The sequence below is a fragment of the Lynx rufus genome, unplaced genomic scaffold (genome assembly GCF_022079265.1).
Source record: "Lynx rufus isolate CCGP_SWC_20201006 ecotype Redwood Valley unplaced genomic scaffold, mLynRuf1.p SCAF_1, whole genome shotgun sequence".
In the NCBI taxonomy this organism is placed as follows: Eukaryota; Metazoa; Chordata; class Mammalia; order Carnivora; family Felidae; genus Lynx; species Lynx rufus.
In genome coordinates this window covers 80,583,288-80,610,831 of record NW_025814823.1, presented here as the reverse complement: position 1 = coordinate 80,610,831, position 27,544 = coordinate 80,583,288, and the positions used below count along the sequence as shown (strand labels likewise).

At 48.9% G+C, this 27,544-nt stretch overlaps 1 protein-coding gene across 2 annotated transcripts in view; it reads left to right on the top strand.

The window, feature by feature from the left end:
* Positions 1-5,743: 5,743 nt before the first annotated feature.
* CARS2 (cysteinyl-tRNA synthetase 2, mitochondrial) overlaps positions 5,744-27,544 on the top strand; it is a 45,425-nt gene continuing 23,624 nt past the window's right edge. The window contains exons 1-7 of one of the 2 annotated variants that reach the window (XM_047081761.1): positions 5,744-5,966; positions 6,225-6,275; positions 11,174-11,291; positions 18,682-18,753; positions 18,871-18,976; positions 21,419-21,502; positions 23,674-23,803. In XM_047081761.1, the coding sequence (XP_046937717.1) occupies positions 5,755-5,966; positions 6,225-6,275; positions 11,174-11,291; positions 18,682-18,753; positions 18,871-18,976; positions 21,419-21,502; positions 23,674-23,803 (773 nt within the window). In that variant the 5' untranslated portion in view covers positions 5,744-5,754. Of the gene's footprint in view, positions 5,967-6,224; positions 6,276-11,173; positions 11,292-17,639; positions 17,795-18,527; positions 18,754-18,870; positions 18,977-21,418; positions 21,503-23,673; positions 23,804-27,544 lie in introns of those variants that run through there. The other variant, XM_047081764.1, reaches the window with a different exon arrangement.

The following is a 27,544-nucleotide window of genomic DNA, read 5'->3' as shown; positions in this document are numbered from 1 at the left end:
AAAGCTCCCGCCCGCCGGCGCCCCCCCTCCGGCCGGCCCCGCGCCGCTACATCTGCGAGCCGCGCCGCCTGGGCCCGGGGACCCGGCGCCTGGCGGGCCGGGCCGGCGCTCGGCGGCCTCGGGCGCGGGGCGGGCGCGGGCTGCGCGTGCGGGCGCGCACCCCGGCGCAAGGGCCGGGGCCGGGGCCGAGCGAGCGCGGGAAGGGGCGCGCGCCGCCCGCCGCGCCGCACTTGTCCAACGTGGAGAACCCAAATACCAGTTTCAAACACTTGGGAAACATTCGGCCCCCCGCACCGCGCATGCGCCCCGCCCCCCACGGCCCCCTCCCCGCGGGCCCCGCCCCCGCCGCATCACGCCCCTCACCGGCCCGGCCGCGCGGGGGGTGTGGCTTTGTCTGTCACTTTGGCTGGGGAAGGGGTCGCGGGAATAGGGGCGGCGGGCGAAGCGCAAACTTTACTAGGAGTTTCGCACTTGGAAGCAGAGCCTGTCGGGCGGCAGTGCACGCCCACCGGGGAACGTGGGGAGCAGCCGGCCTCGCCGAAGACCCGGTCGGAACCGACTTAGTCGTGGTACCAATGCCGCCGAGGCCATCGCTCGCCTGGGCTGCCACCTCCCTATCCACACCCAGCCCCTCACTCTCCAGGGCCCCGCCGCGCAGCCGGGCATAAGTAAGGCCCGAAACAGACTGGCAACGCCAAGACCCAATCCGCTCACCGCCCTCCCTCGAAAGCCCAATCAAACCGAAGGAGAGGCGGGACGAGTGAGGATAACCCCTCCCACGCTCTTACTACGAGAAACCCGCGTCCCGCGAGGGGCGGAGGGAGGGGGCGCGCCGTGCAGGGCGGAAGTGGTGGCGCATGCGTACTTGCACGGCCAGGGAAGCCATCGGCCCGGGAGGGAGGAGACCTACCATTAGGCGGCCGGACCACCGCTCCCAGCAACCTCAGCGGCTCGCGCGCCTGCGCGGTCCTCACCGCCTTCCCTTTGTGTCGCCGGCTGGAGCCCAGTGCCGAGCGGCTTGGAGACAAAGGGGCCCAAGAGGGGAGTTGCATTCGTAGCCGGGCTCCCGCAGAGGGCGGGCGATCCCGACCCCATCCCGACTGTGCCCTGGCATCCGATCTTATTCGAAAGGCCACTCAGATCGGGGCGGGGCAGGCGTCCGGGACCCGCTCCCCTTGCCATCTCGGCCTCTCCCCTCCCCCCACGGCCTCTCTCCCCACCCTAAGCTCCCGGATTTGGGTTTTCTGAAAAGCCCCGCGCAGACGATCCCGTTGCCTAGGCGACGGACCAGCGCGCAGGCCCGCCGCTTCCGGCAGAGGCCCCGCCCCGTGGGCGTGGCCGCGCTCCGCTTTTGTCCTCGGGGCTCCGGCCTCTACGGCCACTGCTGGTGCCTCCGCGGCGGGCCTCCGCTGCAGCGGTCCTGTGCAGCTCGTAGGCGTCCTTCCCCCAGGTGGGCGGGGTGTCCTGTCGGGGTCTCTGACCGTGTAGCTGGCTCAGCTCTACCTGCTCCCGGTCTCTGCGGGCTGAGCAGGTGCCCTGGATCCCGCGGGATGCTCCTCCACAGACTCCGAGCCCGGGCGCTCAACTGCTGTGCAAACTCGGAGTGCTCGGCGAAGGGAGGCATGTTGTCAAGAGGCCAGGCCATTGGCGATTTTTAAATTACTGTCTGTTAGGGGCGCCTGGCTGGCTCAGCCCGTGGAGCCTGCGACTCCTGATCTCCATCCAGGTAGTGAGTTCCAGCCCCAAGTTGGGTGTAGAGATTACTTAAAAATAAAATCTTTAAATAAAAAGTAAAGAAAAATAAATTACTGTGTGTAAGCCACTAATATTTCAGATCAGCCCAACTTTTATAAAATAGGTTGTTATCCGGTGGTACTCATTCCAGCGATCGTACGGCATTTCGTGAGAGGGATGCCAGTAGAGCAAATGAGACTAAATTGAGCTGTTTTGTCTTTGAAATGGTTGGTTCTCGTTCCAACGTTGTTGCGGTGATAAACGACGAAGAATGTAGCACTTTGAAGTAAATAGATTTGATCTTCACTCTTAAACCCCTTCATCCCTTCCCCCACATCAAAAGAATGCTCGCTTTGATAATTGGGAAAATGGTTATTTTACTTATGGATTCACACTTCTTTCAGTCTTGGTTCAGTTTAAAGCAAACGATGAAGTTTCATTTCATTTTATACAACAAAATGTATTGGCCACTAGTCTGCACGAAAAGACTTGAATACTATGACATTATATGGCAATAGAAATGGTATGTGGGGTAGAGATAGGATACAAATTTGAATAAGAAAAATAATTACTAAAAAATAATTACTTTTCTCTGAGACCAGACAAAAAATTTTAAAGTACTATTAGTAGATCTTTGCATTTATTGGCTCTAGAATGAGTGTTTGTCTGAATTTAAGAATAAAGGTAAGAAATAATTTACTGCTTCCAGGGATAAGCCAGTTTGAACTAGGGTATCTTAAAAAAAATGTTTTTTAATGTTTATTTATTTTTGAGAGACAGGGAGAGGGGGAGGGGGGAGCGGGGGAGGGGTAGAAAGAGAAGACCTATAATCCAAAGCAGGTTCCAGGCTCTGAGCTGTCAGCACAGAGCCTGTTGGGGGCTCAAACTCAGAAAGCATGAGACCTGAGCCCAAGTCGGAAGTTTAACGCACTGCGCCATCCAGGCGCTCCTGAACTAGGTTATCTTTTTTAAAAATCACGATATTATCTGAATAATGATTCCTTTCATGTTTCCATGGTCTTCACAGACACAGAAACAAAAGGTTATCTTAATCATTCAACAAGAAATATTTCGTGAGTGCCAACCAGGTGCTAGCTACTGCTTAGGCCCTGGGGATACAGCAGTGACTAAGGAGCTTACATTCTATAAGATAGTTTACCCTGTGGGCTAAAAAGCCAGAAAATATTTTATTAGCTTTATAAAGTTCTTAAAAAAACATAACAATGACTTAACAGTTTTCTGAACAAGGTTAGAAGACCAATGGCTAAAACGTAACTATGATCGTGCATTTTAAATACACTACTAAGGAAAAGTAATTCTGAAAATACATCGAAGAACCCTGGCTGTTTTAGTTCTGCTCTTTGGGGTGTGTTGCAAAGATGGATATTAAATTTTTTTTCTGAATTATATTTCTAGTTTAACTGGTGATACTCAAACTCATGGGAGAATAAAATCAGAAGTGAACATACAGTTTTTGTTTGTTTCTTTTCAGGTGCTTAAAAAATACATGCTAACACATTTATTTCAAACTTGAAATACCTTAAACACTGTGCTACCTTATCTACCCTACTTTGGGTTTGCAAGACTTGGCCTTGAAAGCAAAGGTATTACTGAGAACTACATTTTTGGTTGTCATTAAGGACTAGGAAATGGCGTTCAAGATACTTTGAGATCATTATTATTATTTCTTTTTTTTTTTTTCTTTGAGAGAGAGAAAGCGAGCAAGCAGGAGAAGGGCAGAAAGAGAGGGAGAGAGGGAGAATCCCAAGCAGCCTCTACACTGCAAAGCCCAAACCCATGAACCATGAGATCATGACCTGAGCGGAAATCAAGAGTAGGACGCTTAACCCGCTGAGCCACGCAGGTGCCCCTGAAATCATTAATTCTAATATACTTCTTTGTTCTGACCCAGCGTGAGGACGAGTCCCTCCAAATTAACAGGATTCTCTTTTTTGGGAATATATTTGCTAATCTTCCCAGTCATTTTTACTATACCTGAATATTCAACCTGCAAAAGGAGTTGTATTTTAATTATTCATAATTAATCATATTTTAATTATTCTGTATCATTAAATAGAGGGTTATGCTTATCATAGTTTTGATGATTTCCGGAAGACTTAAGAAAAAATAGAATTGCTGCCAGTTAGGGCTGAACATATTACACGACCGGTTTTCTGAAGACAGAAGATCCCATTGTTCATTTCAAAGTCATGACTTTTCTATGGCCAATTCAAACATGCCAGCTATACAGATCCATGTGCAGGATTTGGTCTTCAGTGTCACTAAATCTGTTTTCAAAACTTCTAGCCTTTCCCGTGAATTCTGTGCGTTGTCACAGATTGCCTTTTGTTCATTTTCCTCTTTTACTGGCACATCTAATATCTGGACCAGAGCTTTCCCTAGCAGATATTTTACTGCCCAGATTTCCTCCCACAGGCACAACAGGTGGATTTCACAGAGTAATTCAGCAACCCTTTGCCGAATTTAATCTGCTTACAGTGAGAGAGTTCAAAAAAATTTACAATCTCAAGTACTCAGAAAAATATACACATTGTACTACAAATAAGAGACAGTAACAAAGAAACCAAAATAGGGATGCAGAGAGCAAGGGAGGGATAACGTGCCAGTAGGACTTTGAGGAGTCAGGGAGCCTGTGCTTAGCACTGAGGGAGAAGTCGCCTAATTCTCAACCACAGGTTCTAACGCTTCAGCACTATGCATTAGAACAGAGTTTACGTTGGACTACAATTTAGCTTGAAGCAGAATTGCAGAATTAGACTTCAGAGATCTTGAAAGAAAGAAAAAAATAAGGAACATACCATTTTGTCTCTGGTTAAGAATTTTCCTTTCAACTGAATGACCAAAACAAACCAAAAAAAGGAAAGAAAAGAAAAAAAAAAACTTAGGGACCTCTGTGCGGTTTTGAGGAATGTAAAAACAAAGGGGATTTCTTTCCTTTCTCTTTCTCTTTTTTGAGACATTGTTTTGCAAGACATCAGTAAGGGTACTTTTGTCAAGACAATATGAAAGCGACTTCAAATGAATCCGCCTTTTAAAAGTCCCACTGAAACCGCAATTCAGATTGTTTTTGTTCTCGAGAGGAGATGATATAGAATGTTTAACCTTAATGAATCCCAAGTAGACACTTCCCACTACTGGCACTTGATGAATGGGGCGGTTTCCAAGCTTTGGTCTTGCATCAGGAGACAGAATGCTGTCTTGGGGTGCAAGTGTGCCTTGTGCTGTTAAGTGGAGACGTGCTGTGTGCGTCTTGGGGTATCAATATGCTGTGCTGGGGTGCACACGTGGCTTGTGCACATTGGGATCATACGTTGCTGTGTTGGGGTGCAGACGTTCTGTGTTGAGGTTATGTGTTTGCTGTGGTGCGCTGGGGCACAAACGTGCTGTGTTGGGGTGCAGACGTGCTGCGTTGGGGTGCTGATGTGCTGCGTGTTGTGTTGGGGTGAGACGTGCTTCCTGAACCGGCGAGAAGCCGGAGGCGGGTGCCCGCACGGTCAACTCCGGCACGGGCGGGAGGTGGGAACCGGCCCTAATTCGTCAGCGCACAGCCCGCACGAAGGGCTCCAGGGAGAGGAAGGGCCCTCTTCTCCGGACGCGAAGGAGCGCCTCTTCCTACCTCCTCCCGCGCCCGCGCCGCGCCCCGCCCCCAGCGCCACAGCAGGCGCCACACAGGCCTGTGGGAGGTGCCGCGGCCGCTTCCCGACCCCTTCTTCGGGGGTTGACAAGGCCGAGGCAGGTCATCTTCCGGAATGGGCGGGCAGGGCTGCGACCCCTTCCGGGATGGGCGTGGCGTGGTCAGATCCTTTTCCGGGTTGGGCGGGGCCTGGGCGTCCGCCGTTCTGGGTTGGACAGGTCACGGAAAGCCTTTTCCGGGGTAGGCGGGATCTGGAGGCCCTCTTCCGGGTGGGCGGCCCCAGTGCGAGTCCCTCCCGGAGTGGGCGTGGCGAGCCTGTCCCGCGGCCGCAGGTCCCCAGGCTCCGAGCCGCGCGCCGGCAGGCCATGCTGCGAGCGTGCGGGGCGGGCGTGGGGCCCCAGCTTCTGCGGGCGGCGCTGGGCCTGGGGGCCTGGCCCGGTCCGGAGCGGGCGGCGTCGGGGACGCGCGGGCAGGGCTGGCTGCAGCCAGCGGGCCACGACACGGGCGTCAAGGTGTACAACAGTCTTACCCGGAGGAAGGACCCCTTGATCGTGGGCAGCGCGGACGCCGCCTCCTGGTAGCCGCCGGGGACCTGGGGGACCGGGGTGCTGGGGACCAGGGGCGGGAAGGACTGTGCGTCGGAAGGTTCTCAGGTGGAAAGCATTCAGTAAGTGACAAGTGCGTGGCGGCACAATTGGAGACACTGTGCTGTAGTCACGGGTACTTGACAGGCTTGGGCTGGGAATCCCCCAAACGTGGTTCTATGATACCCTGAGAATGTGGTGTCCTTTCTTGCAAGTATGATTCACGTGATGGATTGTAACTGTGTTCCTAGGTATAGCTGTGGACCAACTGTCTATGATCATGCACACCTTGGCCATGCTTGGTGAGTGACCCCAGTTTGATTTTTCACGCTTCAAGCGACCATTTATTTTGTAAAGAAAGAGCCTTTTGCAGGTTTTTTCCATTTCTCAAGTGGCAGCTTAATACCGAATATAGTCCTGGTGCTGTGGGAAGCACACCTGTTAACAGTCTCTCATTTCGTTCTTGTAGTAGTTCTAAGCGCTCATGCCCATTTCACAGGTGAGGAAACTGAGGGAGGCAATGAGGAGCAGTGATAAATGACCTGTTTTGGAATTAGATGTTTAATGCGATGAGGCCATTCCAAGGGTTAGGAGTCAGCTGGTGAGTTATTTCTGGCCCCACTATCTTCTTTCCAACTTTGGACAAGCCACTTTATTACCTTGAGTCCTGCTTTCTTTATCTTTGCGATGGGGACGATAATTGTATCCATCTTTTTTCAACCTGCACAATTTTTTGAAATAACGCCCATACAGTGCTGCTTGCAGAGTGCCTGAAGTGTGACGCGTGGTGGGGACTTCACAGTTAGTGTGAGGAACTTCCCCGAGGTCACACATTCAGGAAGCCTGGAGCCTGGTGTCTCTGATCTCCCAGGGACTCGCTTTCTCAACCTGCTAACCATCAGCTGCACTCCTGCCTACCTTTGTCAGAATTGCACTTTTCCTAATACTTTCTATGTTCTCTCATTCGTGTTTTAAACTTGTTTTGTTTCAGACCTAGACTAAAAGTGGAAAGCTACCTGTACTCATTACACTTTTTAGAAAATCATGTATCACCCAGGAAGTTTGGAGCATTTTTTTGTGTTTTGTTAACATCAGTGGTGTGGGAATCCTTTCTTCCTTCACTGTGGGCTAACAGCATTACTTGTAAAAAGCATATCTTGACCTCTTTATTGAAGTATGAAATATGTTGGGGAAGTATTAAAAAACAAGAACTCTTCCCAACCTGGAAAAACCTCTCCACAAAGGCAGAAGAGAAAGCAAAGTTTATTGTTGAGTAACATTAAATCAGAATGGGACGTGGTCACAGGCAGCCCGCCAACAGGATTGCAAAGACAGAACTCTCAATCTCATAGAGCCAGGTGGGTGACACTTGTGAGATCAGGTGGGGTTTGTGACATGCAGCCAGATGACACGTCTGGCCCATCCCCCTTCCTTCCTTGATGACTTTATTTCAGAAGGGTGGCTCTTAGCTCTGATGGATGTTAGCAAACAAACGGGGTCCCAGTGATCAATACAAGTTCTGTTTACTGAGCGTTGATGCTGCAAACTGAAGAAAGGAAATGTTTCACTATAAAGCTGCCTAGACCGAAGGTCTTCTAGAAGCCATCCGCACAATTTTCCACTTGCCCAGGAAACCTTTCCCCTCTGCATGCACGAGATCACGTTAGTGTGTCGTGTTGGGGTTTACACTGATTAATAAATACCTGAAACTCAGAGCGCCTGGGTGGTTCAGTCAGTTGAGCGTCCGACTTTGGCTTAGGTCAAGATCTTGCAGTTTGTGAGTTCGAGCCCCACATCAGGCTCACTGCTGTCAGCATGGAGCCCATTTCAGATCTTCTGCCCCTCTCTCTGCCCCTCCCCTGCTCATGCACGCTCTCTCAAAAAAAAGGAAACATTAAAAAAAATATAATATCTGAAACTTTAAAAAAAAAAAAAGGTGGCTCTCGGGTCCTTGAGAGTTTTCTGGTCGTGGGACTCAACAGAGGCTTCCTTAGCCATTAAAACCATCTACATAAAACATTTCATAAAAATTAAAACAAACCTTTTTTTTTTTCTTTTTAATTTTAGAGCACACATGTGTGCCTGGGAGTGGGCAGAGGGAGGGACAGAATCTTAAGCAGTCTCCACACTCAGCGCAGACCCTGGCACGGGGCTCAATCCCACCACCTTGGGATCATGACCTGAACCCAAATGAAGAGTCAGATGCGTGACCAACCGACCCACCCAGGTGCTCCTTACATCCATTTTAGAAGGACTGAGGAATTTCTCAAAGAAAGGGGCGGTGGGGGGAGAGCCTGTTTCCTTATTTTCAGCTAGGAGAACCAAGCCTCTTGATTATAATTTGTACTTGCCCTTACAAATACAGAAAAGAGTACAAATGTTAAGCGTACAGCGGAATGAAGTGTTCATGGCTCTTAGAGGGAGACATGTTACCGACAGCCTAGAAGCCTCGCAGCGCCCCGTTCGTCAGTCTCGCCCTCCCCCCCACTCCCCTCAAGGATAACCGCTAGGGAAGGCTGGGCTGGGAGAGAGAACCCATTCTTCAGGAGTCCTTCAGGATGTCCCTGGGGGTGGAAAATCTAAGAACTACAAGATTCTGAAGATATGAGGTCGTACAGGCAGGGAGGGGCAGGCCTGGCTCCACTGCCCCTAAGGTAAAGTTCGAAGTCCTGAGGTCGTCTCTGCAGTTCTATAAGCCTGTCCCGACTTACCGTCCAGGCTCACGTCTCCCCACCTTCCTCCCCAGGTAGCCACACTGGCCTCTACTGAAAAAGACGTGTACTGGGCACCTGGCTGGCTCAGTCAGTAGTGTGTGCGACTCTTGATCTCAGGGTTGTGAGTTCAAGCCCCACCTTGGGCGTAGAGCTTACTTAAAAAAGAAAAAGAAAGAAAGACGCGTAGTTAACAGACACAACACCTGCTCTTGCTGTGTGCCAGGCTCTGCTCTAAATGCTCTGCAAACACCAGCCACTGTAACGCCCTAACGGCACCGGATGATGGTGCTGTGATCCCCCAGCTACAGACGGGGACATGCCGGGAAGGGGCTGACATCGTGGACATGGAGTGGCCCCTGGGGGAGTCATGCACCTGTGGCCTCAGTGCCATGAAGCCCTTAAACTCCTCAGGGCCAAGCATGTGACTCTTTTTACTTTGTGCTTCTTACTTTTTCTCTGAAATCTCACTGCTTGTAGGGTCTTTCCCTGCTCAAGCCGCAGGAAGGGCACGGTGACGCCTGTAGGAACTCGTGCTGCACAGGCCTCAGGATCACGTCCAACAACCCCATGGGGTGGTGGGATTTTGCCCAGTTTCTGAGTAAGCAGTTCAAGCCTTCAAATGATTAAATATCTTGGCAAGGAGTTTCTGACATCGCTTTGTCACCCAAGCTGCGTTCGGGGAGTGGGGGTGTGGCAAGCCGAAGGGGTGTGATAACAGGGCTCGTCTTCGAGGGAAAAGGATGTTCGGAACTTAGAGAGGTTGTGCGGATGACAGATGAGCGTGAGACTACCTGACCTTGAGCTTTAAGGTTGCTTTTATGAGAAGCCAGATTCTTTTTGCAATTTATATCCAAGTTAGTTGGCGTTTAGTGCAATAATGATTTCAGGAGTAGATTCCAGTGATTCATCCCCTACTTATAACACCCAGTGCTCATCCCAGCAAGTGTCTTCCTGAATGCCCCTTATCCATTTAGCCCGTCCCCCTACCCACCTCCCCTCCAGCAACCCTCAGTTTGTTCTCTGTATTTAAGTGTCTCTCTCTCTCTTTATTTTTTTAATGTTTATTTTTGAGAGAGAGACTGAGTGTGAGCTGGGGGGAGGGGCAGAGAGAGAGAGAGACACAGAATCCGAAGCAGGCTCCAGGCTCTGAGCTGTCAGCACAGAGCCCGACACGGGGCTGAAACCCACAATCCATGAGATCGTGACCTGACCCAAAGTCAGACATTCAACTGACTGAGCCACCCAGGCGCCTGTGAATTTAAGAGTTTCTTATGTTTTGTCCCCCTCCCTGTCTTTATCTTATTTTTCCTTCCCTTTCCCCATGTTCATCTGTTTTATATCTTAAATTCCACATGTGAGTGAAGTCATATGATATTGTCTTTGACCAATTTCACTTATCATAATGCCATCCAGTTCCATCCACGTAGTTGCAAATGGCAAGATCTCCATTCATTTTGATTGTCGAGTAATACTCCATTGTATATATATATACCACATCTTCTTTATCCATTCATCCATCGATGGACGTTTGGGCTCTTTCCATACTTTGGCTATTGTTGATAGTGCTGCTATAAACATGGGGGTGCATGTGTCCCTTCAAAACAGGACTCCTGTAACCCTTGGGTAAATACCTAGTAGTGCAGTTGCTGGGTCGTAAGGTAGTTCTATTTCCATTTTTTTGAGGAAACGCCATACTGTTTTCCAGAGTGTGAAGCCAGATTCTTGACATTAAAAATTTTTTTTACGTTTATATATTTTTTTGAGAGAGAGAGCGTGAGCGCAAGCTAGGGAGGGGCAGAGAGAAGGGGAGAGAGAGAGAATCCCAAGCAGGCTCCGTGCTGTCAGCACAGAGCCTGACGCGGGGCTCGAACTCCCAAAATGGGACATCATGACCTGAGCCCAAATCAAGAGTTGGACATTCAACTGACTGAGCCACTGGGCACCTCCAGATTCTTGACATTTTAAATGGCTCTTGAACCCTTTTGGTTTTATAAGTTTGAGTTGCCCCAGTGTAGCCCACGGATAAGCCGATGTGTTAATATTCTATGATAGTTTTACACGTTTTTTAGGAGTGACATTGTACAGCTTTCATTGTACTTGCCTCGATTTGTTGTTACTGCTGTTTTGCCATAGCGAAACATTACAGTTACTCTAGAACATGAACTGGGATGGTAACAGCTCTCTGTATTTTAACCAGCTAGAGCCATTGTATCAGCGGTGAATTTTTATACAATCAAATGGATGTAAGCACACTTACCAGCTCCAACGTTAAAAGTGCTAATACTGCACCTGACATTGAGGGGATGCCTTTGTTAGTTTCTCGCGAGGACCCGCGTGGGCCCTTCTCCTAGCTGCACGTGAGCTGTCCGTTCTGTCACACACCCGACTGCTCTGTGGCAGCCTGTTAAAATGTAAGGTGCTCCGTTTTAAAGATCACAGCGGTGATTTTCTGCATTAAAGACGCCCTAATACTTACTTCCTTGCAGCTCATATGTTAGATTTGATATCATTCGAAGGATCCTCACGAGGGTTTTCGGATGCAACATCATCATGGTGATGGGAATCACGGACGTGGATGATAAAATCATCAAAAGAGCTGGTGAGGTAAGCGTCGACGACGACCATGTTGATCGTGTGAGTGTTCTGATCCCTGCATGGCAGTGCCGTGTCTGTTGCACATGTGTGTTTTATGTCTCACTGTCCGTGTGTGACCCAGCGAGGATGTGCTGACAGGTTCTCAGAGGAATCCCTGTCCTGGTAAAAGAGGCCTGTTCGATTCTGATCGCCAAAGCCTTTGATGCCGAGTCTCGCTCTGTCCCGGTCTCCTGCTTGAACCTCATCCTTTTCCTGGCCCCTCGGCCCCCCAGCCTCCTGCGCAGAGGGAAGTCAAGGGCCACTTTGGGCTAGAGAAACTGAGCTCATGGGAGGCTGAATTTTCCCACCTGTTATGTGTGAAGCGAACGGGGCACTTACAACTCATATGGTATTTAGGGGAAGTTTTTTGGGGGGAAGTTTTAACTGAGGGGTTGAAGTTAAATATTATAGTTAAATTTTTAAAAGTCGGCTTTCAAAGGTTTGTCTCTTCTGCTTGTCATAATTAGCAACTTTAACAATTATCTCTAAAGATCTGTAAAGGATTGTTAAACGGTCCAATCTGTGCAAAAACCTACACAGAGCATGTGACATTCCTGTTGTTTTAGAAGATGTATGTATGTACTGAACACTGTATGTGCTATTTTTTTTCTTTAGGAAACCAGTTTATAATGTTTTATAGTCTGCTTCCTCCACTTAGTGTATTTTGAGAATTTTCTTCACGTTCTTAAATATTCTCGAGCATTTTTAAATAGCCTCGTAACATTCCATCACATGGACGTATCATAATTTATTTACCGTTCTTAGTTTTGGACTCTGAAGTGCTTCCATAGTCAAACTTATTTTCTAGAAACCACATCTCCCTGTTTCTCACAACTTGCCTTTTTATTTTTTTTTTTTGTAACTTTTATTTACTTAAGAAATCTCTACACCTGACATGGGGCTCGATGTCACGACCCTGAGATTAAGAGTCGCACGCTCCTCTGACTGAGCCAGCCGGGCGCCCCCCAATTTGCCTTTTTATTTTATTTTTTTATTTTTAAAAAAAAATTTTTTTTTTCAACGTTTATTTATTTTGGGGACAGAGAGAGACAGAGCATGAACGGGGGAGGGGCAGAGAGAGAGGGAGACACAGAATCGGAAACAGGCTCCAGGCTCTGAGCCATCAGCCCAGAGCCCGACGCGGGGCTCGAACTCATGGACCGCGAGATCGTGACCTGGCTGAAGTCGGACGCTTAACCGACTGCGCCACCCAGGCGCCCCAACCAATTTGCCTTTTTAACAACTCGACAGCATTCCATGCAGGGGGCTATGCAGCAGCTCCCCGTCTGGGCTGCGTCGTTTATAGCTGTTAAAGATAGGGCTGCTGTGAATGTCTTTTTTCCATAATGTCTTGTTTCACTAAATACTTTTCCCAAAGTGGAATTTCTGGTTGAAGGAGGAGTGGGTTCTTTGATAAGGCTTTTCTTCTAAGAGTTGGGCCACTCAGAGCGTTTACCAGCGGCACTGAACTTGGGCTCCGGCTTTAAATGTGTTTCCTCGCGTCCCTTGGCACAGCTGGGTTGGCCAGTGTGTTGGCAGCTTAGCCGGTGTGCCATGTTCCCCTATGGTAGACTCAATCTCCATTTCCAGAACTGTCCCCGAGGGTGTATCGACCCACCAGGGGTCAGACCTCCGCCTGGCTTTGTGCCCACGAAGGTGAGGGAGACCCTTCCTGGCTGCACGGAGCTTGTGTCCCCTGTGAGGCGGACGATCCCACAGAGGGATGCTCGTGTGTCACATGGCTCATCTTCTAGCCAGGATGGGGGACCACAAGGAAATCCATCAAACCGCCCCGGAATTCAGAAATGACTCCCTGGAGGAGGTTAGCCCGCTGACCCGCAGTTAGTGTCAGAACAGGGTTGAGTCCCGGGACACCGGCTGCACGTTCGGTGACAGAAAGACGATACCGCAGGCTGGGAGCGGAGAGCCGGCAGGCCGGCCTGGGTCACCGTCCCTGGTGCCCTGGTGGATTCCATTCTGTCTCTGCCGCTGGGGTCAGGTGTCCCCCTGGTCCAGCCAAGGCCATGCAGACGTGGGGAGCCATCCCTTCGTCGGGAGCTGCAGTGAGGGGCAGACGTGAGAGGACAGCAGGGAAGGCAGGGGCGAGGGGTCCCCGGGCAGGTACTGCTCTGTGACAGCTGGCTGACCCCATAGGAGGAGGGGCTTGGAGTGGCTTCCCCAGGACTGTGTGACTTGAGTGCGTGCTCAGCCACCTCGCTGGGGGCACAGCCTTCTGATTCTAGAGTGAAGCTTTTGAGCAAACGAGCTGGCCTGGGGAGGGGCGGGGGGGCAGGGAGCTGTGCTGTTGTCTGGAATGTGCTAGGAGCGGAGGCTGGCCTGGGCAGGCGCTGGGAAGGCTGACCCCACAGGGGCTGAGCAGGAAGGCCTGTGTTCAGAATGGAGACGGCACCCAGAAATCCGTGGTCTCTGACGTCGTGAGCACGTACTTGGAACACGGCAGCACGAGGCATTTGGAAATGCAGGTCGCTTAAGGAGGAAGGTGACGCCGTGAGTGTTTCCTCCATCCTAACCCTCAGTGGGCACCTGACAGCCCAAATGGGTCCCTGAACTTGATGAATCGGGCTCTGCTGTGAATCTGCAAAATCGGGGGTGGAAACCTCGACCTGAAAGGCCTAGGTGGAGACGGTCGGGCTCTGGAGGGTCCCAGGGGAAGGGGTGGGGGTTGGTTAGCCAAGTGGGTGACGGGACACATGTCCCAGGAGGGGCGGCAGCAGGGGTAAACGCAGCTAGAGGGAAGTTAAAGGATTTCACAGATACCATGAGGAGGCAGCGCGTGTCAAAGAATTGTGTTATACTTAAGGGCACAGGCATGCCTCATTCGGTTAAGTGTCTGACTCTTGATCTCAGCTCAAGTCGTGATCTCATGGTTCGTGGGATCAAGCCCCATGTCAGGCTCTGTGCTGACCATGCAGAGCCTGCTTGGGATTCTCTCTCTCTCTTTCTCTCTCTCTCTCTCCCTCCCCCTCCCTCCCTCCCCCTCCTTCCCCCTCCTTCCCCCTCCTTCTGTCTCTGCTCCTCTCCCGCGTGTGCTCACTCTCTCTCTCTCTGTCTCAAAATAAACCAAAAACAACAACAAAAAAATCATCTTCTACTTACACTATGAACAGGCTGGTAGAATTGGCTGAAAGATTCTGTATGCAGAGAGCGCTTAATTTTTGACCCCTGAGAATTTCCATACTTGTCCCGTCATAGGATGCTAATGTGGCACTCTTCAAGATATATCTGTAGGATGATAAAGCACGTATCTGAAGCATGGTTATGAAAACATCTATTTGTTTTTTAGCATCTCGCAAAAAAGGCCGTCTTTTATCCAGTGCAAGCTTTTTAAGTGACGGCGGTATTCTTCGTGCCATCTGCTCCAGCACTTTTAAAATATTTTAAATTATAACATTATGCTTTTCTGAATCACTCCCTTGACTTTAATTTTTGGCTCAGTGTTACAGTTTGTCAGGGAGAAAAACCACAGACGGGTTTCTGGGGTGAGAATTTCCAGAGGAAGATGATACATCTGCATAGTCACCGTTTGTAAGAAAACTCGTAATGAATGTGGCATAGAGATTTGAGCCAAAGGTATTCTTTCTGTGCTTCAAGAACACCGGCCCCTGTTGCTCTTCTTTCTGGGAGGAAGGCTGGACGCTCAGCGTGAGTGCCAAGGCCTGAGCAGTGGGGCCCTTGCCAGGGGGAGAACCAGCTTGAAATGGTTTATGATGGTCAGGGCGAGCTGGACAGGAATCTGAAATCACGGGACTAAGACGTTTCGGCACCTGCGTCCTATGGTTTGCTGGGGCGGGGGGGGGGGGTGGTGGGGAGCAGTGCCAGCCCGATGGTAGTGGGATGACCAGCTGCCTAAAAATCAAATTTAAAAACTTTACTTTTAGAATATGATTCCGCTCCTCCCTGCAAAGCCGGCAATGGATTGATATTCCCCTTACAATTCACTGTCACTCAACATTTCCGAACCATGCCCTCTGGGCTCGTGCGTGTGAGCTGGAGAAGCCACAGGCGGAAGAGGGGTTGCGTGTTTGCAGTGTGGTACTTGCTAGGTCGTTACAGGAGCGTGTGTGTGGCCGTGTGCGTGAGTGTGCATGTGTGCAGCTGTGCGTGTGTGCGCGTGTGCATGTGTGCAGCCGTGTGCATGTGTGCGTGTGCATGTGTGTGCAGCTGTGCGTGTGTGTGCTGCTGTGTGCACATGTGCATGTGTGCGGCCTTGAACGTATACATGCAGCCGTGTATGTGTGGCCGTGTGTGTGCATGTGCTGCTGTGCGCGTGTGTGTGCAGCTGCGTGCATGCATGTGTATAGCTGTGTGCGTGTGTGTGCTGCTGTGCGCATTGTGCGTGTGTGTGCAGCTGCGTGCATGCATGTGTGCAGCCGTGTGCGTGTGTGCTGTTGTGCGCATTGTGCGTGTGTGTGCAGCTGCATGCATGCATGTGTGCAGCTGTGTGCGTGTGTGTGCTGCTGTGCGCATTGTGCGTGTGTGCAGCTGCGTGCATGCATGTGTGCAGCCGTGTGCGTGTGTGCTGTTGTGCGCATTGTGTGTGTGCAGCTGCATGCATGCATGTGTGCAGCCATGCGCATCTGTGCGTGTGCATGTGTCTGCAGCCATGCGTGTGTGTGCATGTGTGTGCACGTGCATGTGTTCTTACTATTCCCCTTTTTCTGAACTAGAGACCCTGATTCTAAAGTTCACACGGACGGCACAAAAGCAAGAGTAGCAGCAAAGTTCTGTAAAAGAAGAGTATTAAGGAGGGAGTAGTCCGACCCGATATTAAAACATACTTTTAAAGCTATGGAAAATTTTTTGTTTTCATAATCTTTCCCTTTTCTGGCACAGTTTTGAGGTCAAACAGACCTACGATCAATTGCATTTAGTGCACACGAGGCCCACAGCACGGTGACATGTGTGCACCTGTGAGCCCGTCTCCCGTGTGCAGACGCATGTCTCCATCCATCCATCACCCTGAAAGTCTCCTCTGCCCCTGGCCATCCTCCGTCCGTGCCACCCTGCCCCCAAGCATTCACCAGTCTGCTTTTTGTCGCTGTCAAGGTTGTAGGAGTTAAAGGTCATTGTACAGATACAATGAGCAGATAACGGGACACGTTAGAAAGTTGGACATAGACACAGTAAATAATGGAAATTTGTCTTATGGTAACGATGGTATTTCACATCAGTGGGGAAGAGAGGAATTATCCAGTAGAAAATGTTGACAGTTAGGTAAGCATCTGGGAGAAAAATAAACCCCAGTTGAATGTGTGCCTCAACCAAATCTAGGGCAGATTGGAGACTTAATATAAAAGAAATGGAACCCCAAATTACTAAAGGAACTTTGGGGCAGTTTTTATAGCCTCCTATTGGGGAAGGCTTTCCTAAATTTGTTTCCAAACCCAGGAGCCATTTGTGGGAAAAGATTGAGAAATACAATTTTTTTTTAATGTTTATTCATTTTTTGAGAGAGAGAGAGAGCATGAGCGGAAAAGGGGCAGAGATGGGGAGACACAGAATCCGAAGCAGGCTCCAGGCTCTGTGCTGACAGCTCAGAGCCCGACGCGGGGCTCAAACTCATGAACTGCGAGATCATGACCTGAGCCAAAGTCGGACGCTCAACCGACTGAGCCACCCAGGCGCCCCAAAGATGGAGAAGTATAAAGGATTGCTAAATATAAAATTTTTTTCTACATGACCTAAGATAACCATAGTGTTGAAAGACTGTGAAAATAATTGAAATTCACATCAGAGATAAAAGGCTAATTTCTTTCATGTAAAAATACTTCCTACAAATCGGTAAGAAGAGAAACGGGTGTGGTGGCCATACGTTCCCTGTGAATGTTTCCTAAACACATGAGATGTTCACGCCCCCTCAGAGGAGGGAAATACATGTTACAGTTACGAGAAAGCATCTGTTAGCTGTCATGTTGACAGCGTCCGGAGGTGAGTCCCCTACACGGTTGGGGCTGGCCCCGCAGACACTGATGCACCCTCCATGGGAACTGTGGACAGTAGCCAGCAAGGGTATGTGCATGTGCCCTCTGCCCGGCTGTCTCAAGTCCAGGGCTGTAGCTCAGAAATGAACCTGCATGTGTGTGATGTGACGTGTGTCCCAGCAGAAGACAGCGTGACGAGGGGCCTGGGGAGGGGCTCTGAGTGTGGGTGTGTGATGGGAGGCAGTCAGGGGACAGGTCCGGGTGGTGGTGGTATCGTGTGCAGGCCGCAGGTTCAAGGCAGGGCGGTACATTTCAGGAGGGAGTTGCAGATACGTGTGGGGGGGTGCTGGGGGTCGTGTCTTCAACAGAGGTGTTAACCAGCATCGTCCATTCACACCGTTGTCTTCACAGCCGCACCGAATCCTCGTGGCAAACTTGGGGGTCATCTCTGTGTTGCAAAGAAAGCCTGAGGCACAGGGGTTCATTGCCTTCCCCACGGCCACACAGCTGAACCGCCCCTTTGTTCGCCAGGTTTATTTATTCAGTACCTGTCTGTTGGTGAAAATTTCTAGGATGATTACCTGTCTGGGGCCCTGGGCAGGGAAGACCATGGCTGCAGAGTGATGAGGTTGGAGGGGGCATCTCACTTGGGAAAGTTTCTTACTGTCCGGGAAGTGGGAAACGGAGCCCTGGTCTGGGGGCCAGGGGCTGGGGAGGAGCCGGGGCTGCGGAGGCCAGTTGAGGGAGGGAGCGGCTCCCGCTGCTTTCACATGCCCAACAGTGTCCGGTGCCGTGTCCTGCTTTTGGTCCCCGAGTGTTTTTTTCTGCTGATGCCGAAAAGTAAAAAATACTTTGGGAGCCTGGTTTTGTGCGCCAGCGCCCTCTGAGAAGCTGGGGCTGCAGGTGCGCGTCCCCAGATGCCCCGAGCGCAGAATTCCACGTCTGTCTCCGGGGCCGGCCTGCCCACCCGCCCTTGGGTGGAACACTGCCCGCCCACTGCCCTGTGTTCAGGTGCTGTGTTACTTTCAAAATACTTCCCCGAGTTCCTCTTTCATGTATTTTTGACTTGTTTTCTTTTGCCCCCTGAGGGGTAAGGGATAAGATAGGAACCCAAGTTTCTGCTTATTATGTAGAATAGATTGAAGTAGCTTGCCCTTGCCCTTGCCCTTGCCCTAGAAAAGTGGAGGCTTTTGTGTGTGTTTTTGGGTTTGAATTACGTAACAGAAATCGTCACATTGTTTATTCCTTTTTTCTCTCTAACCAGAACACGGGGTCTGTAATGAGCCTTCGTGACTAGCTAAGTGACTACAAGGACTTGGAGACCTGACACTGAGAGCCCCTCTGTGAGCCAGCCGTGGTGAACTGAGGCCAGCCGCGTGGGGCTCCACCTGCTGACCAGCTCGCCTGTCTCTCTGCAGATGAATGTGTCACCTGCTTCTCTGGCCAATCTTTACGAAGAGAATTTTAAACAAGACATGGCAGCCTTGAAGGTAAAGCGTGTTATTGAGTCCTCTCACCACAAGGGGGTGCCATGAGTGGTGGAAGCCAGCACGGTGGACCTCCACTTTTCACCCACCGAAAGTCACTTCTCCTTTGCCTTCTGTCAGGTTCTCCCCCCGACGGTGTACTTGAGGGTAACTGAAAATATTCCTCACATCATTTCTTTCATCGAAGGAATAATTGCTAACGGGCATGCTTATTCGACAGCACAAGGTAGGGTTATGCTGCTTGAACTGATCATTGGGGAAATGCCTGTAGGGTTTGGAGGAACTGGACGCGTGTGAACGACTTCCTGGAGTAAGCCGGATGGTTTACTGTCTTTCTTGAGGTGATTCCTGTGTGAAACGTGAGATTTTCTTATGGTTGGTTATTGTACCTCTTTGCGAAGCCATTGAATCTGTTCTTTTTAAAAGTATTTTCCGTGGTCACAGGAAGACATGAGCATCTGGAGAGCTCACCTAGATAAAGCAGTTACCGCGGCTGGGTGGCAGGCATACAGGTGTTCTTTCGAGCCCTTCTTTTAGCGTGGTTGCAATTTTCCATGACAAAAAGCTGGGGACGAAAGCCGTACCCTTAAAGTTGCACATTTTGTTAAAGACTAGCCCTCTGACATTTTTCTCTGTGTGCGGGTGTATGTTTGAGGGGCCAGCGAAATCGGGCTGTGGACATCCTGACCCTCCCACGTGCACCTCTGAGTAAGAGAGCACCCCGCATAACCCGGGTCGTTATCTGACCGAGGTGCTGGACAGTCCCTACCGCATCCTGTCCTCCGCATATTCACGCCCTGCATTTGTCCCTGCCTCCCCCAGCCTGGTCCCCTGCTGGCCGCCCACTGCCCGGGACTGTGCCTTCTGTCTGTGTTACCACTGGTCAGCCACACTGAATCCTGGGGGCCCCTTCCTCTGGCTGTGTGTGTGTGTGTGTTTGTGTGTGTGTGTGTGTGTGTGTGTGTGTGTGTGTGTGTCCCTCTGGCCGAGGTCTCCTGTCCTGGGAACTTTTCTCCTGGCATTTCTGCCTCTGGGATATCCTTCACTCTCAGCTGCACCCCCTCCCCCTCCCCCCGGTCCTTCCTGATCCAAGTCCCACCTGTCCTGGACCCCCCAACCAAACCTTTCTCCCTCCCAGGACGCTGCTTCACTGCTCGTGGTGGAAAGCGAACTTCGGCCCTGTTCTGGTGCTGGTGCTGTGTGGTTGGTAGCCGGGCACGTGCTGCCTGAACTTGCTGGTCATGCCCTTGTGTTTTGTCACTTTTTGTCACTTCTGGGGCCACAGGAACCTTGTGCTGTTAATGAATGACCCACCAGCATGCCCAGCCTGGGGCTGGGAGAAACGGGTATTGCGACGCTTGTTGCAAGTAAATAACAAGTTAAGTCACAGACTGTAAAGCCTGAGGGTGGACACAGCTTCTGCAGGTCACTGGACTTACTGGCCGGAAGCATCCTTCTTGCAGGGGTCTTGCTGGGAGCACAGACCCACGTGAGGGGCCCCGGGTTCCCCAGGTCCCCGGACCGTGCGCTGCCTCTCTCGGTAACCTCTGCGTACACAAGAGCATGCGTTTTTGGTTTTGTTTTTCCTTTACCTTATTTAGATTTTGTTTCCAAGAAGAACTTGTTTTTAAGGGGCTTAGGGGACTGAACTGGAGTTTGCTCCAGAAAATACAAGAATTGTTTCCCTGTTGCCGCCCTGTGACGTGGAGTGGGACGCACCACCCGGAGGGCAACCCTCACGAGGGGCAGAGGCGCTCATCCGAACGCGCTTTATCATTTTATTACTATGCTTTATTGTCAGTTTTAAATAATGACAGCGTAAATGTAATGAAGTCAAAGTAAATTGACGTTAACTCAAACTCCATTAATTTGAACTTTTCAACAGTTCCGTAAAATCTCGGTTGTAATTTGAATTTTGAACTCTTTGAGGAAACAGTTCAGCAAATTGGTAACATGAACGAAGGTGAGGAGAATTGTCTCCTTTTTGAGAGCGTGTTGACGTTCTGATGTGGTGGACAGCAGCTCCCAGTGTCCCTACTTACCCCCGGCGTAGCTTGGGCTCCGATATGAGCTCTGGGAGAAGAGGACAGGCCGGGGCAGCGCCCAGCCACCCAGGGCCCTTGTGCCAAATCCTTCCCCGCCCCATCCCCACCCCCACCCCCAGTCAGGATAGAGATCTGATGTCACAGTCCCGGCTGCTCAGCACGGGGCTCCTTCTTGCGGGGGGGGGGGGTGCTCCAGCACCCGCTTCCCCCTCGTCCATCAGGGTGCTCGAGTATGGAGGTGTTTGGGCTCCAAGTGAAGAGATGGTCGTAGACATATCTGGGTCAAGACGGGTTTTTTGTAGCCGCAGAGCCCAGAGCTGAACGCAGGCCGCGATAACACTCCCTTTCCCCTCTCGTGAAAAAGAACCATCTCGTTTGACGCAGATCTTACACTTGGGTTTTCACACCCACTCTGGATGTTCGTGATGTGTGCAAATGTGTGCTTTTATGAAATAGTGGTGGTGGCATGAATTCTGAGTTAGAGACAGAACAAAGGGGCCACGTGAAGGCCAGATGCCAGATTCTGAGTTTGAGTCCTAATTACCGGTCAGCTCCCAAGCCCGTGTAGATGCTGATACTTAAGACTGAGAAATGATGAATTTCTAATTACCTTTGTAAAACAGGCAACGTCTACTTCAATCTGCGGTCAAGAGGAGACAGGTACGGCAAGCTCGTGGGTGCGGTCCCCAGTCCCACCGCAGAGCCAGGTGGGTGCACACCCCCCCTCCCCTGTGCTCAGCCTCCCCCTCCCCTGTGCTCAGCTTCCCCCTCCCTGTGCTTGGCCATGGTGATGGCGCCAGACCGTCCATCCCAGCCATGCTGTGCATTTAAGTCCCTATTTTCTAAGAGAGGAAATTTGTGGAGTATGAGGTTCACGCGGCAAGCGTGAGTCTCCCCCAGCCCTTCCCCAGAGAGCACACGTTCACGGTGTCCCATCTCCCCACTCTCCTCCGCCTTGCTGGTGTGTTCGGTTCCACGTGTACTTGGCCATACGTTACATCCCCGTAGGTATTTTACCATATAGTACGTTCCTAGGGGATTTTAATCTCTTCCTGCAGTCCCTTATGTTCCAGTGACTGTTAGAATGAAGCTATTTTTGTGGAGAAGAAATGTGTATAGAGAAGTAAATTTAAAATAATTTTAGGGGCGCCTGAGTGGCTCAGTTGCTTAAGCATCTGACTCTTGATTTTGGCTCAGGTCATGATCTCACGGTTCGTGGGATCGAGCCCCGTGCTGGGCTCTGTGCTGATGGCACGGAGCCTTCTTGGGAGTCTCTCTCTCCTGCTCTGTCTCAGCCCCTCCCCTGCTCTCTCTCTCAAAATGAACAAACTAAAAAAAAATAAAAATAAAATAATTTTAAAAGGATACTATTTAAAAGAACCAAATAAAAACAAGCAACATCTCAAAAGACAAATTGTCCAAGTCATTTCTGTCTTCAGGCATTATCCTCTGCTCTATAAACAATGCCATTTAAATTTAATTACTGACAGTATTATTTGACTCCTCAGAAATGGTGTCTGTTACTCTTAGTAGTATCCTGCTCCCCTTCTGAAAGGCCAGAACCGAGGACCGCTGGACTGGCCACACGTGTTCATATGCGGTGTGCCCCCTGGAGTAAGAGGACGAGCTTCTGAGACACATGTTCTAGCATCAGCAACGCTTTTGTGTTTTGATAGACTTTATTTTTGGGGGCACTTATAGACTCACAGCAAAACCGAGGGGAAGGAACAGAGATTTCCCACATTCCCTTGCCCCTACTCGTGCACAGCCTTCCCCATTATCAGTGTCACCCACCAGAATAGGACGTTTGTCATAGTGGACCTGTGTTACACATCATCACCCAGAGCCCATGGTTTACATCAGGGTTCACTCCTGGTGTCGTACATTCTTTGGAGTTGGGCAAATGTGTAATGACACGTATCCACCATTGTGGTATCACACGGGGCCACCTTCCTGCCCTCAGACCCCTCCCCATGCTCCACCTGTCCGTCTTCTATCCCTCCTGACCCCTGGCAACCAAGGATCTTTTATCATCTGCATAGTTCCGCCTTCTCTAGAATGCCATAAAGTTGAAATCATACAGTCTGTGACCTTTTCAGACTTGCTTTTTTCACTCAATACACATTTAAACGAAAATGTGCATTTAAGCCACTAGGCCCCACCAGGATGTGGGCAAGGGCAGAGCCCCTTGGGGACAGGGGACTCAACTACCTTCCACGTCTCTTCATGGCTTGATAGCTCATTTCTTTTTAGTGTCAAGTAATATTCCACTGTCTGGATACAACACGGTTTATCCACTCACCTGTCAGAGGGAATCTTGGCCGCTTCATGTTTTAGAACAGAGAGAGGGCCCAGTAGTGGCTCATCGTACAACCTCGTGTTATCTCCTGACCCTCCTCTTTGGGGTTTTCTTGCCCCTCCAATGTGATGGATATTCTGGTTTTTGGTGTGTGGTTTTTGTTGTTGTTATTTTTCTCTATATAATTCTCTTTTGGGGGGAAAAGTTACCCTGAAACTCATTTGCTGGCAAACACAGCTTTCTCACAACAAGAATAAGGCAGAGAGAGCTCAGCCCAGTGTCCCCCTGGGAAGAAGCCTCAGTGTTTGTTATTTGAAATCCCGACTCGTTCTGCTTGGTGGGAGCTGGCCTTAGCTCTGCAGTGAGACCTCACAGTCCGGCATGTTTTAGATAAAAGCGTTGGGTAGTCCTTCCAGTGGCCACCTGGGGAGAGAGACCCGTGAATGAGAGATGTGAGGTCACTGATAGGAAGGCACAACATCTTTGGGATGTGCCTCCTGCCTCCGTCTGGTGGCGGTGCTGTGTGGGTTTGCCTGTTGTAGATTCTCGCCCCTGAGCGGTCACTTGATCTGTTGGCAGTTGATTCTGACAAGCGGCACCCCAGCGACTTTGCCCTGTGGAAGGCAGCTAAACCCCGGGAGGTGTTTTGGGCCTCTCCTTGGGGAAACGGGAGACCTGGCTGGCACATCGAATGTTCCACCATCTCAAGGTAAGGTTTTGTGTTGCCATGGTGGCTCACACAGTGCCCAACCTGGCTGGCACAGGGTGTGGGTGTGGACAGTGGGGACCATTCCGGGGCTTGGGAGGAAGGCTCTGGGCTCCAGAGGAAGGGACCAGCCGTAAGAAGGGAAACCAAACCCCGTCCAGTCTTAGCACCTGTTCTTTTTAGTGGAAAAGCCAGCTGTACAGGTCGGTTCTGGATTTCCCGTCACACACTGGACACTTCCAGGTGCCCCTTTGTCTTTCCTCTTCTGTGGGTTTGGGGCGGGCCCCTCAGGGACAGAGCGCTAGACCACCTTCCTCTTGATTTTTTTCTTTTTTTCTCTTTCATTAAGTTTTTTATCTTAGTTCCGGTATAGTTAACATGCCGTGTTCTGTTAGTTTCAGGTGCACAACGTGGTGATTCAACAATTTCGTACTTTATTCAGTGTTCATCACTATGAATGTACTCTTAATCCGCACCCCCTATGACCCCCATCCCCCGCCCACCTCCCTTCTGGTGACCATCAAGTCTCTATAGGGTTAAGAGTCTTTCTGGGTTTGTCTCTTCTCCTTTGTTCATTTTGTTTCTTAAATTCCACACATGAGTGAGATCATAGGTATTTTTGTCTTTCTCTGACATATTTTGCTAGCCTTTATTACGCTGTCTAGATCCATCCATATTGTTGCAAATGGCAAGATTTATTCATTGGCTGAATACTATTCTGTTGTGTGTGTGTGTGTGTGTCTGTATGTATGAGTATATATATATGTATGGGTGTACATATGTATGTATCTATGTACAAAACACTTTCCTTATCCATTCATCTATTGATGCACACTAGGGCCGCTTCCATAGTTTACCTCTTATGAATAATGCTGAATAAACATAGGAGTGCATGTATCTTTTTGAATTAGCATTTTTGTATTTTGGGGGTAAATACCCAGAAGTCTGATGACTGGATCCAAGGGTAGGTCTATTTTTAACTTTTTGAGGAGCCTCCATACTATTTTCCACAGTGGCTGCACCAGTTTGCATTCCCACCAACAGCACATGAGGGTCCCTTTTTCTCCACCTTCTCGCCAACACTGGTTGTTTGTTGTATTGATGATTTTAGCCATTCTGATAGGTGTGAGGTAATCTCATAGTTTTGATTTGTATTTCCCTGATGATGAATGATGTTGAGCATCTTTTCATGTGTCTGCTGGCCATTTGGATGTCTTCTTTGGAGAAATGTCTGTTCACTTTGGCCCATTTTTCATTGGATTATTTGGGTGGTTTTGTGTTGATTTGTATCCATACTTTTTCCTTCCTTCCTTCCTCCCTCCCTCCCCCCCTCTTTCAAGTAGACTTCACACCCAGCATGGAGCCCAACACAGGGCTTGAACTTATGATCCTGAGATGAAGACTTGAACTGAGATCAGGAGTCAGACGCTTAACAGACTGAGCAACCCAGGCATCCCTGAGTTGTTTAGTTCTTTATGTATTTTAGACACTAGCCCTTTATCTGATATGTCATTTGCAGATATCTTCCCCCATTCAGTATGTTTTCTTTTAGTTTTGTTGTTTCCTTTGCTGTACGGAAGCTTTTTATTTTGATGAAGTCCTAATAGTTTATTTTTGACTTTATTTCCCTTGTCTCAGGAGACATATCCAGAAAGATGTTGCTATGGCTGATGTCAGATCACTGCCTGTGCTCTCTAGAAGGATCATTACGGTTTCAGGTCCCACATTTAGAACCATCATCCATTTTGAGTTTATTTTTGTGGATGGTATAAGAAAATGGTTGTTTCATTCTTTTGTATGTAGCTGTCCAGTTTTCCCAACACCATTTGTTGAAGAGACTGTCTTTTTCTCTTTTTCTTGCATATTCCTGTCTTCTGTGTTGAAAATTGACCATAGAGTTGTGGGTTTATTTCTGGGTTTTCCATTCTGTTCCATTGATCTGTGATGTCTGTTTTCACCAGTACTATGCTGTTTTCATTACTAACACAGTCTACAATTGTGATATCTCCAGTTTTTTCTTTTTTGAGATTGCTTTGGTTGTTTGGGGTCTTTTGTGGTTCCATACAAATTCTAGAATTGTTTGTTCTAGCTCTGTGAAAAATGCTGTTGGTATTTTGATAGGGGTTACAATAAATGTATAGATTACTTTAGATAGTATGGACATTTTAACATTTGTTCTTCCAATCCCTGAACATGGAATGTCTCTCTTTTTAAGTAAGTTCTATGCCCAGTGTGGGGCTTAAACTCACAACCCCCCAAATCAAGAGTTGCGTGCTCTACCAACTGAGCCAGCCAGTTTTGTTTTTTTGATGAGTCTGGCCAGAGGTCTGTCAATTTTTCTGATCTTTTCAAAGAACCAGCCCCTGGTTTCATTGATGTGTTCTCTTGTGTGTTTTTTTTGTTTGTTTGGTTGGTTGGTTTTGTTTGTTTTTTAGTTTGTATATCATTTATTTCTGCTCTAATCTTTATTGTTTCCTTCCTTCTGCTGGTTTGAGGTTTTGCTTGTTCTTTTTCTAGCTCCTTTATATGTAAGGTTAGGTTGTTCATTGAGATTTTTTCTTGCTTCTTGAGGTAGGCTTGTGTTGCTATAGACTTCCCTCTTAGAACCACTTTTGCTGCATTCTAAAACGTGTGAACCATTGTGTTTTCATTTTCATTTGTTTCCATGTAATGTCATTGATTTCTTGGTTGATCCATTCATTATTTAATAGCATGTTATTCAATCTCCCTGTATTTGTAGTTTTCCCAGATTTTTTTCTTGTGGTTGATTTCTAGTTTCATAGTGTTGTGGTCAGAAAAGATACATGGTATGACTTTGATCTTATTCAATTTGTAGAGATTCATTTTGTGGCCTAATGTGTGAACTCCTCTGGAGAATGTTCTATGTGCACTTGAAAAGAATGTGTATTCTGTTTTAAGATGGAATGTTGTGAATATATCTGTTAAATCCATCTGGTCCACTGAAATGAGAGGGGTGTTAAAGTCCCCTATTATTGTGTTACTATCAATTAGCTCCTTTATGTTTGTTACTAACTGTTGTATGTATTTGGGTGGTCCCGTGTTGGGTTCATAAATATTTACAGTGACTATATCTTCTTGTTGGATCGTCTCCTTCATTATTATATAGTGTTCTTTGTCTGTTGTTCCAGTCTTTGTTTTAAAGTCTTTTTTGTCTAGCATAAGTATTCCTACCTGGCTGTCTTTTGACATCTGTTTGTATTATAAATGTTTCTCCATTCCCTCACTTTCGTCTGAAATGAGTCTCGGGGTGCCTGGGTGGTTCACTCGGTTGAGCGTCCAACTTGATTTTGGCTCAGGTTATGACCCCAGGGTCATGGGATTGAGCCTCACATCAGACTCCGTGCTCAACACGGGGATGCTCTCTCTTTCTCTGAAATAAAAAAAAATAAATAAAAAATAAAAAAAGATTTGAAATGAGTTTCTTGTAGGCATCATATATAGATGGGTCTTATCTTTTTATCCACTATCACCTTATGTCTTTTGATTGTAGCATTTAGTTTACATTCAAAGTAATTCTTGATAGATATGTATTTATTGTCGTTTTGTTACTTGTTTTGTGGTTGTTTTCATAGTTTTTCTCTGCTCCTGTCTCCTCTTTCATGGTTTGCTGGTGCTCTTTAGTGATATATTTGAATTTCTTTCTCTTTATTTTTTTGCAATCTATTATTGGTTTTTGATTTGTGGTTACCTCTAGGTTTGTTTATATTGTCTCCTGTATATAGC